The sequence below is a fragment of the Myotis brandtii genome, unplaced genomic scaffold (assembly GCF_000412655.1).
Source record: "Myotis brandtii unplaced genomic scaffold, ASM41265v1 scaffold1643, whole genome shotgun sequence".
Taxonomy (NCBI): Eukaryota; Metazoa; Chordata; class Mammalia; order Chiroptera; family Vespertilionidae; genus Myotis; species Myotis brandtii.
In genome coordinates, this window is record NW_005356017.1 from 21,831 (window position 1) to 33,468 (window position 11,638).

Consider the following 11,638-nt stretch of genomic DNA (forward strand, 5'->3'; position numbering starts at 1 on the left):
GTTCGGGCCGTTAGTGCGCTCCCGACCCCCGACCACAGCCCCCAAGTTCTCCTCATCCTTCCGATAGAATCAGTCACCCTTTGCTGCTCAATGATCCCATAAAGCTTTATTTTTGGGTTAATCCTCACCCAAGGGTATTTTTTCCATTGCTTTTCAGACCCGGGTGGAGGGGGGAACGGATGGGGAGGACCCCACAACCTAGGTACCTGCCCTTGACTGGGAATCCAACATGGGACCCTGTGGGGCGGGCCAGCGCTCCAACCACTCAGAAGACCGGCCAAAGCTTTATTTTTATTTCTAATGTAGCGCTCCCCAAACGATTAAAGGCGGTGTATGCATGTCTTCTCGAGGCTAGATTGGGAAAACCCTGCAATTAGTTTCTGTTTTGTTCAGCTTTATGCCCCCTCCGATATTATCCACCATCATGCGGGCCCACTGCATCCCTTCCACAAGCATGGAGTACGTTCCACTGAAATCAGAACCTCTCCAAGCCCTTTCATTCCCACTTTTCTGAAACTAAACAAGGGAAGCACTTCTTTCGTTTACGTAGAAAGGATCAACACTTGGTTGTTTCACATGAGCTTTGAGCAAATGTCGGTTTCTAAAGTCTGTGCAGTTATACAGCCGGTCATGAGAGTTGGCTCCACCTGACTCCCAAGTGTATCATGCAGAGAAGTGCATACATACCCTCTCCTCCCTAGTATTGCCCATATGCTCAAATAATAATGTTTTTTCAATAAACACAAGAAATTTCATAGGTGGCAATGACTTTATTAATCAGGTCCACAGCTCCGCCTACAGTCTCTAATCTCAGGGTTTTGTAGCAAATTCACACAGTAAACTACTTATTTCACTATATCTTTGAGACTTTATTTTCTCTTTTACATCTTCTTTTCAAGTGGGACACTGCACTCCTAGGAATCTAGATCTAGGTTCAGAAAAGAGGATCAGCATTTCTATAGTAGTCGGAGGACGCACCACCATAGGAGACACACAGATGTTGCGTTAGGGAAGGGATGCTCACTCTCTTCTGGAGAAGTGTGAAGGAAGGTCCACATTTGCCAAGAAAGTGAAGTCTCAGAAGGAACAATCCCATTCTTTTAGGAACTGCCTCTTTTTTTTTTTTTTCTAAGACTATCTGCTGACAGCCCCAGGCCCCACCCTAGGCAGCTGATTGCAATCCATGAAAGACTAAGTAACATTTACTGTCTCCATTTGTTCTCCCTCTATCAGGATTGAATGTGGAGCAGGTGTGGTCAGCAAAGCAGAAACATCCCCTAGAAAACTGTCAGTTAGCCTGATCCTAGACTAAGCTCCTGGGCATCTCTGAGGAACCCCATTCCTTCCCAAGGCGGTACAAGCGTGATGAAGGGACTCTTAACAGGAACCAAGCAGTCTGCACGGTATCTCCATTCCAAGAAAGAATGCCAGAAACTTCAGACTTCAAATTAAATCTTCCTTTGTAACAGGTTTCTTTCCTGTGATCCAGTTTCCTCTTAATTAATCAGGAGAGATTTGGACTGTGCATTGTTGGAACTCAGCGTTATCAGATAATGTTGAATTCTGAAATCACTTGGGACAGATTTCTAGATAGAGTAATAAAACCTCTCCCAAATTGTTATAATCCTAGGAGGCAAATGACCTCCATGACGAAAAATTGACATTTTAAAAATAAAGTGGCCTTACTATCAGAAGTAATTAACTATTTGCACACTATTTGACAGCCTTTTCTATCAGAGAGGTGAACCACGTGTCAAGATTGGAGAAAAGGATACAGTATTCAAGCCTATAGAACTGCTGTATGAAAAAATGCATTTGTCTCACTGTGAGAACTTTCAGTGCTGAGCTCTGAGCATTTTATCTGGCTTAGTACACATCATAAATGGTTCTTTTTCGGTCCAAATGACCTATCCCATCCTTTTAAAAAAACTATATTTCAATCTTTTCTTCTTTCTGCAAAGGAGGTTGTGTTATTAAAAACAAAAGGTAATGCTTCTTATAGTATTCACTTATTTTATCTTTATATAACAATTTGAAAAGACTGTTATAAATAATCTATGAAATTCAATGTGTGTGAAGGATTAATGTGAAGATTTAAAAACTGATTGGACCAAAATGTTGACCATGGTCTTAATTTAATATGAGCTTAATTTAATAGTGTTTATACAATAATTGAGACCTGGGGCTGGAAAACATGACTACTGTCATCCCTTTTATCTGGGCCTCAATTTTCTTATCTGGAAAATAAAGGTTGGATGAGGTGTCTTCTCAGGTCTGTATGGAATAGAGCTGAAGACAAAAGGAAAAGGCAACTTAGGGTCTTTGCTCACTAGGACGAAAAGAGGCACAGGCTTCGAAGCAGACAGACCTGGGTTCAAATCTCAGATCTTATTTGCTTTAGGAAGTTAGATTTCATTGCACTCAGCTATAAAATGGGACCAAGCTATTTTGAGGGCTGATGAGGTTTAAATTAGAACACACCTATAATGTTCCTAGTACAACTTGTGCACATATTTATGCTTCTATAAATGGTAGGACTATATTTTAAGGTGAAGAAAAACATAAGGCTGAGCGCATGATCGATCTAGCAATTTCCACTCTGGCACCTGGAGAAGAAAGGGAGCGAGCAGATCCCTGTCCTTTACCGGCAGAGATATCCCTCTGCCGTGATGAAACCAGAGCCGTCAGGGTCTAAAAAAAGCACCCCATCAGGGGGAAGGCACCACATCTTGGCAAGAAATGCTTCACATACTTTCATCGTCACCAAACTCTCTTCCCACCCCACACCCTGCTTCTATTTAAATCCGAGGCACTCCACTGGTCCCCACTCACTTTTCGGGTGCCCAGGCTATCAGCAGGAAGAGAAGGGTAGCATGACTACGGGAGAGAAAGGAAGGGAGGAGGGGCCAGCCAAGAGTGCCCTGCGGAAGATACACAGGGCCACCCTGGTGATCAACTTGGCCCGAGGTTGGCAGCAGTGGGCAAATGAGAACAGCACCAGGCAGGCCCAGGAGCCCGCAGGCTGGCTGCCTGGAGGGACCCAGGACCCACCTCAAGATCCTAAACCAGAGATACATCCCACTCCCCACCAGAAAGCCCAGAGCGCCCCCAAGTCTGCCTCCCTAAAGCCAGAGGGGCCTGGGGAAGGACCGAGCTCAGGGGAGGCCTTGGAGGTCTCCCCTATCAAAAGGAAAGAGGTGACCAAAACAGTTGTCAGCAAAGCTTATGAGAGAGGAGGAGATGTGAGCCACCTCAGCCACCGGTACGAGAAGGATGGCGGCACAGCTGGCCCTGGGCAGCCGGAGGATGACATCGACAGGATCCTCCACAGCCACGGCTCCCCCACACGGAGGAGAAAGTGCTGCAACCTGGTATCCGAGCTGACCAAAGGCTGGAAGGAGATGGAGCAGGACGAGCCCAAGTGGAGGAGCGACAGCATAGACACGGAGGACAGCGGCTACGGAGGGGAGACGGAGGACAGGCCCGAGCAGGACGGAGAGCAGGTGGCCGCCGCCCGAATCAAAAGGCCCTTGCCCTCCCAGTAAGTGCATTCATCCGTGGGCTCCTTGGACTGCCGTTGAGCCCCAGCCAGCTCTGGGAGCCCAGCGAGCAGGGCAGTAGCATGGAAGTTAGAGTGAGTCTCAAAGACTGGCAGGCAGGGAAGGCCTGGGGGAAGGCATGCCCCAGAGCTAGACGGGCAGCGCCCAGCTCAGACAAGGACCTTTGAGTAGAGCGCCTCCACTAGGCTGTCTCTCCTTTCCCTTCGAACTCAACACTCAAGTGTTAGCCTCCACAAAAGTGAAACCACCAGAGAGTGTTGGTGGGTGCTTTGGGTAAAATTTTAAAATCAATTGTATAATGAGTAGCAAATTGGCTTCTCTGTAGAGGAAAGTGCTTGCTGGTAGATTGATTGGCTAGACCTTTCCTTTGTCCCAAAGCCATCTGAATTTTATCAGGGGTCACATCTCCCCCAATAGTGCCCATGGCGCACAGCTCCACGTCTCTGTGACCTGTAATCAGGTAGGGGGCTGCTATCTATCGAGAGCAAGCTCTCAAGTCAGACAGACCCAAGTCCAAATGCCAGCTCTAGCCTGACTGTAGTCAATGACACTGTATTACATGCTTGAAAGTTGCTAAGAGTAGATTTTAAATGTTCTACACACACATACACACACACACCCTGATTATTTTTCTAAGCCTATTTCTTCCTTTTTAAAACAATTTTTATTGTTGAAAGTATTACATATGTCCCCCCTTTTCCCCATTGACCCCTTCTAGCCTGCACCCTTCACCCCCTCCGCCCCAGCCTTCACCACACTATTGTCTGTGTCCATGCGTTATGCATATATGCATACAAGTTCTTTGGTTATTAATCTCTTCCCACTCACCTATCTCACCTTCCCTCTTAGATTATTTCCTCCTTTGTAAAATGATGGCAACAGTAATCTCTCGGGATAAATTCTACTGTATTGAGAGAAGTAAATGAGAGTAAGGCTGCCAAGTACTCAGCACAGTGCCTGCGATATATGCTCAATATATGAAAGCTGCTATTATTCATGTAGATTCCATTATTTAGCACTTATTCAAACTTTCAGAAAGAAAGGCATCTGTAAACAAAGAGAAATGCTATTAAAGCTAGGTAATTCAAATACCACAATCCTAAAATATTTAGATGCTAAACATGTACATACACACACACATGTGTGTACACACAGACTGAAACTACCACACTTATTCAGACAAGAAACACATGCTTTATTTTAAGACATTAACTCCACCTTCACATACTAGCAAGTCAGGATATCTCACTCCACAACACAGGATATCACAATATGGGAAAAGTCACTGATGTAATGAATGCCTTTAAACTAACTCCCTCTGGGAACAATGAGATGTGTAGGTGTGCTTTTCAAGTTTTATGAAACAACCAGAAACTAGAGAACATAATTGCTTACCTAATTTGACAAAGAGCTGTCTTACAGTGTGTGACTTTACAGGTATTTTGAAGGAATTAGAACTACTATATTGCAAACTTTCAAGAAAAATGAAATGTCAAACAGATCATTTTAACAATCCCTTGTGCATTTAGTGTGCTCTATGGGTATTTTACATGCTTTTCCCTTTTAACGCTTATAATCCTATGAAGAATTACCCCATTTTAGGCAGGAGAGCACTGAAGCTTGGAGGGGAAGTGTACCTAGCAGGTTTGTGACAAAGCTGAGACATGCCTGTCTCCCAATGCAATTCTTAGACATGGTGCCCACTCACATGCAGTGCCTTGAAGATGTGACCAGAGATTTGGATTTGTGCTCTACTTATATTTAAATAGGAATTCATAATTAGAAATAATTATTCTACCAGAAATACAGGCTGTGTGCGTGTGATTGTGTGTTAGAAAGAGAACAGAGCCCAACAGAATAAAGACTGAGCTTGGCACAGTGAAGAGCTTCCTGTCAGCACATTTGAATTGGCCAGAGGCAGGGAGCTGACGGCTGGGACCAATCTCCAATTCATGTACTCTCCTCTGGTATTTGTCTGAGCACTCTTCATATGTTTATCCATTCAATCCTCACAGCACTCTCATGGGCTAAGTATAATCATTACCCACACTCGATAGATGAGAACACGAGACAAAGGAATATTAGGGAATGTGTATAAGATTGCACAGCCCACTGGATTTGAACCCAGGCTTCTGGCTCTAGAGCCCATGCTCTTGACCACGGCTCTAAGCTCTCTGTTCTTGCATTCAGGGCCTGTCTCACGGTTCCTGAAATCAGGCAGGCACATGGTCACCTTCTTAGCGTGATGGAGAGGAGCTTAAGCTTTGAATGAGAGACAGATTTGAATCACAGTTAGGTCGGCAAATCCTAAATCTCTGTCCTCATCTAAAAATAGAGATGAGAATTAGTTATTTTTATAATAATTATGTAAAGCAATGGACCCAGAGGAGTTACTGAATAAGTTATACTCATTCCAATGCAGGGGGCCAGCCCTGGTGATCCCAGCCCTTCAAGGTGCTAGGAGCTTGGCTCTCAGGTTTGGCCAGGGGGGAGTGGGAATGAAATCTCTCCTTCCTTCTTCGGTTCCTTTCCCTCTGTCTTACAAGTACACAGGGCACCAAAATGTGTGCAGCCACAGCAGCTCTTAATGTCGGCGGTTATCCTAACTGTGCTCAGAAGGCTTCAGTGGGAGCCTATGGGACTCTCAAATCCTGCTTGAGAAACGAATGTGGCATTAAGTAAGCCTATAGAAAAGTTTTCACTTACTTTTAATTAAACATTCTTTCCTCGTAGCCACCAATAGGGAGAAAATTATGTATCATGAATATTTAAGTAGAAAGAGAGTTTTATTGGTAGTTAATAGAAACAAACAAGTCACTTTTGGTAAAAAGGAGAGATATCCCTTACAAACAGTGGTTTTGCTAACTGGGGTTTTACTCTGAAGATGGTTTAAAGTGTATCCTTCATTTAAAAAATATTTAGCCTTTTATTGTATAGCCATGATTTGTTCATTCTAGCTCCTTTAGACAAAGGACATTGGATTCTTCTCCCATACAAAAATAGTGAAATATTAAAAAGCCAATCACTCATCCATCCTCTCCTCCAAGTTTTATTTAGTAAAAATACTAGTAGTTGAGCATGATGGTGTCATCTTGTAGATACGGGAACTAACATACAGATAGTAAGGAACGTGTCTCAATCAGTTAGTAAGTGATGATCTGGGAAGGCCGATGCCAGAGCTTGTGTTCTTAACCACCTGCTAGACTGATTCAGTAGAGAGCAGACACAAGGAATAAAATAGAGATCAAAGTGTCAGCTTAATTAATGGAATCCCAATAACTCCCCAACTGTAGGGGTTTGGTTCAACTATGTATATTGAAGGACTTTGATAAAAACAAAGGCAACAGTGTGGCTTTCTACTACTTGCTCTCCATCCTAGAGTTTAGACCCCCCTTTCCATGGACCCAAGGTCAGTTACCAATCTGCACGGAGAATCGCAGGCCTGGCTCTCAAACCTGGTTGATAACAGGAGAGCAAAATTATTATTATTTTAAAAATATTTTTATTGATTTCAGAGAGGAAGAGAGAGGGAGAGATAGATAGAAACATCAATGATGAGAAAATCAATGATAGACTGCCTCCTGCACGCCCCTTACTGGGGATCCAGCCCACAACCCAAGCATGTGCCCTTGACCGGAATTGAACCTAGGACCCTTTCGGTCCACTGGCCAACCCTCTATCCACTGAGCCAAACCAGCTAGGGCAAATTATTGATCAAAGATAGTGACCCTACCTTTTGAATGCAGTCACCCTGCTTCTGATAAATGTGACCCTGTGGATGTCATGCTCCCATGATGTCAACTTGGCTATACTTCCTGTGGAAAAGAGCAAGAAAGTGAAACACAGAGAAGCAGATTATCCCCAGGACGTCCCTGAGAAGCTGGAAAAGAGAGCAGGAGTTCTTTGCTTTACTGACAGAGAAGTGTTCCTGGGCAGTGAAGAGAAATCCTCCCTTCACAGGAGAGTCTATGGGTGGGACAACCAGAGCAGATCTCCACCTTCTTGATAGAGATTCAAGACTTAGACCAGGGAAGTTCACCTATAGGCCCCCTGACTCTGAGGCTGGTGATCCAGATGAGATCAGAGAGAGTGTTTTCCATGTCAATGAACTTGGTTAGGTTTGAAATATACCTTTAGGACTTTCATTTGCTGTGGGTTTTGTTCATACTTAATAATTTACTCACATATTTATTGCACCAAAATGATAACGTTGGTTCTCATATTCTCATCATGTAACTAATGAGCCACATTCACATAAGAAAGCAACACTCAAACTGATGTCATTTTTAAAGTTGACAAATAAGGACTACATTTCAGAATTTACTTCAACGAATAAACTTAGACTTTCCAACATAGAATGCTTATAATGCCTAGTAGAATTAGTTACCTTGCACATACCAGGACAGGGGTAATTTTTATTGATCAAATATAAGGAAATTTGTTTATTGATAATGAAGAAACTAAAAAGATTAATTTGGATTAAATATTACTATCTGCAATGTTGAATATTGCTTTGCTTCTTATAAATTTATACTAGAATGTCTTCCTAAATCTCAATCTAAACTATTATGCACATTTTTACTTGTAAATTAAAACAAAAACAAGATAAGCTGTATATTGATTCTTATATTCACTGACCAAGAAGATACTTAAGATATAAGTCTTTCTAATCCTGATTTAAAACTGCTATTTTAAGACTTTTTAAAAACTGGAAAGACAAAAAGGATACAGAACCTTTGTGAGATAGAGAAAAATTTAATACGCATTAAGGTATATAGCTCTATTTTTAAAGTCTTGCTTATAGAACCAATTCATATGTTTTCCTTCCCTCCTATTATTGAGAATTACAATTTGACAATATGACAAATACACATTAATATTTGAAAGGTGCTTCTTTTAGAAGATAAATAGATAAATGTTTTTCTTCTTCATAGATTTATAACCTCACCAACCCCAATCTTTTTTCCAAATGACATAGAATTTCAAAACTCAGAGAATCTAAGTTCCTAATTAAAATTAGAAGAAAAAAAAACTACTTCAAAGAATCAGAGACCCAGCTAAAATATGGTGAAACAAATTACCTCTGGATGCTAATCTGAGATTTTTCTTAATTTTTGCTTTCTCTAAATTATAAAATCAATATAATACCTAGATGAATTTTTTTAAAGATGAAAAAAATCAATTATCATCTGGATACCAACATAATTATTTCCAATTGTGCATATACGACTGATTCCTTCAGCCTGGTGCATGCACATTTTACACAGTTGAAATCATACCACATACTCAAATTTGTACTCTGATTATTTTCATGAATATCTTTTTAGTGATTATTTGCTATTTTTCTTCTCATTATTGAATACCAAATACATAACTAAAACAGTGTCTGGCACACAGTAGGTATCATAAGTACTTTAATAAAGAATGAAAAAAAAATGTCAAAGTGCCCAGAAGCTCCTTAAAGGGAGGATGTGTTGTGTATTATACTATAGGACAGAACTATAGCTGGTTCTCAGGAGACAAAAAGTATGAGTTAGTGGATAATGTTTTTCTTTTCACTTTCTTCTGAGAATTTCCCAGCCTCAAATCAACTATGTATGACCTTTGGGTTCTGCAGGGATGGCCTTGGGCTTGCTATTAAAGGCTATGTGCCTGTCATAGATTGCCATGGTCCCAAGGGCACAGGTGTTTGCTCTCCTTTGATAATGAGATCAAGTAGCCAACAGTCTGGACAGCTGAACAGGGACAGTCTGTGGAGAAGGAGGAGATGGTGAGGACCAGCAGGGCAGAGAAATCCATTTCACTTCAATGTGATGCAATTCCTAGCACTTTTCCATACATATATGATATTTTAAAGTTGTAATAATTGTCCATAGTTTTTGAATGCTGCTTTTTCCCAGTTAACGTTGTCATGTACTTTTGTTCATGTGCTACAAAGAATAGCAGTGTTATATGTAGCAGTGTATTCCTAGTTTGAATTTTATTGTAATAGGGTAGGTAGGACTTTTGGAAACATAAAACATGGGAATTAATGAAAGTTCGCCCTCTAGTGGATGTCATTCCTTTCTTGAAAACAATGCTAATACACATATGTATGCCATCCTATGCATCTATTAGCCTCCTGCATTTGAATAACCAGAGTTCAGGAGGTGAGTCTGTATAGTGAGGAATACCCACATCTGAATCTGTTCCTGGGTTTTGAAAAGTGAATTGTGGGAGTTTGGGTAGGAGGGCTACTTAGTTCAGGCCAGCCATGCTTCTGAGCAAATTCAGTACTGCTCTACCTCTCCAATCCCAATGCTTCCAGACATGAGGCCACTTGACTTTCAGGAGGAGGAAGGGTGGGTCACTTGTGAGGATGAGGAATACGAAGCTCTGGCTTTCAGATAGTCTAACAGATCATGTTTTCTCGTGAAGGCAAAGGAGATCTAGGGAAAAAGTCTAGGAGATTAGAGATACAGAAAGGACAGGGAGGTCTTTTAAAGACAAACTGCCTATTTTAAAATTAGGCCTGCACCCAGGACACTTGCCAACGCAGTTATTTTTTTTTATAATAAAAAAATGCATTCCAAATTGCAAGGACATACATACACATGTGACATAACTCCTTCCATGCTGAACAGCATCATGGCACAGTGGAAATAACTTTAGCCTCAGAATACCAGCACATTGTGTTCAATACATGTTACTATTGCTAGCCAGTGTCTTCTATCTATACAACTTGATATTTTAAAATTGTGGCACACCACTGATACTAGTATAGATTCAATCTCATTAAAAATCCATAGATGAAAATCTACATGTAAGTGAATATTACAATGTATGTGTGTGGTATAAGCCTTATTTTGGGGGAAATAGCTGGTTTTTGAAGTTCTATATAATGTAGATTTATATACTTAACTAGAGGACAAGTGCATGAAATTTGTGCACAGGTAGGGTCCCTAGCAGTTGCTGGCCGCCAGCCAGGGCCTCCCTTCCCTGGCTGCCAGCTGGGGCCTTCCTTCATTCCATGCCACCCTTTGGTGGTCAGCACACGTCACAGCGAGTGATCGAACTTCCAGTTGGTTGAACTCCAGAGGAGACACTTTGCATATTAGGCTTTTATATATATAGATACATTCATGATTCCAGTTTTAAAATGTTCTTAATATGCAATTTAAGATACATGTATTTGCATTACATTTGTGTAAGGAAGCTTTTTTCTTAAAATAGTTTAGTATTATTATTTTATGGTGCTTAAAACCTTACTGTTATTTAGATAAAATAATCTAGAAGGCCATACACCAAACTAAAAACAATGGTATTTTTCTTCTTTCATTTCTAATTTCTTTGTATTATGTTTATATGTTTTTTTCATAATGAAAAAAAAAAGAGAGACTTACGTTATGATGCATATGTGCAGGAAGCACACGAGAGAGCAACACTTGTGTGGTAAAATATCAGTGTGTTGATCCTTCACACTTTTTCTCCTTTAGGGCAAATAGATTTACAGAGAAACTCAACCGCAAGGCCCAACGGAAATGCAGTCAATTGCAGGACCTGAAAGGAAAATGGCAACAGTGGGCTGATGAACACATACAATCCCAGAAGCTCAACCCTTTCAGTGAAGAATTTGATTATCAGCTGGCCATGTCCAGCCGCCTCCACAAGGGAGACGAAGGCTATGGCCGTCCCAAGGAGGGAACTAAAACAGCCGAGAGGGCCAAGCGAGCCGAGGAACACATCCATCGGGAAATTATGGACATGTGCTTCATTATCCGCACAATGGCTCGCCACAGACGTGATGGCAAGATCCAGGTCACTTTTGGAGATCTTTTTGACAGATATGTTCGTATTTCAGATAAAGTGGTGGGCATACTCATGCGTGCCAGAAAACACGGACTGGTGGACTTCGAAGGAGAGATGCTATGGCAAGGCCGAGATGACCATGTTGTGATTACTCTACTCGAGTGAACCTTCAACAGCAAAAGCCAAACTTGATCCACTATTGTCTTAATGCTAAATGCTAATTTAGTCAAATTAAAATGCAAACTGTTCTGTAATAAGTAGGATATATTAAACAATTTTTACATGAATGA

General features: G+C 41.4%; 1 protein-coding gene across 1 annotated transcript; it reads left to right on the forward strand.

Moving 5' to 3' along the window:
- The first annotated feature begins 212 nt into the window (after positions 1–212).
- Positions 213–11,638, forward strand: ABRA (actin binding Rho activating protein). The gene is made up of 2 exons (XM_005862357.2): positions 213–3,541; positions 11,036–11,638. Exons 1-2 carry the CDS (start codon positions 2,670–2,672, stop codon positions 11,511–11,513), a joined length of 1,350 nt encoding a protein of 449 aa, XP_005862419.1. The 5' UTR covers positions 213–2,669; the 3' UTR covers positions 11,514–11,638.

Bases quoted from the DNA above. Each gene is read 5' to 3' on its own strand.
- ABRA (XM_005862357.2), top strand. From the start codon at position 2,670: ATGAAACCAGAGCCGTCAGGGTCTAAAAAAAGCACCCCATCAGGGGGA. The intron at 3,542-11,035 runs GTAAGTGCATTC...TTTCTCCTTTAG, and splicing joins AAAAGGCCCTTGCCCTCCCA to GGCAAATAGATTTACAGAGA.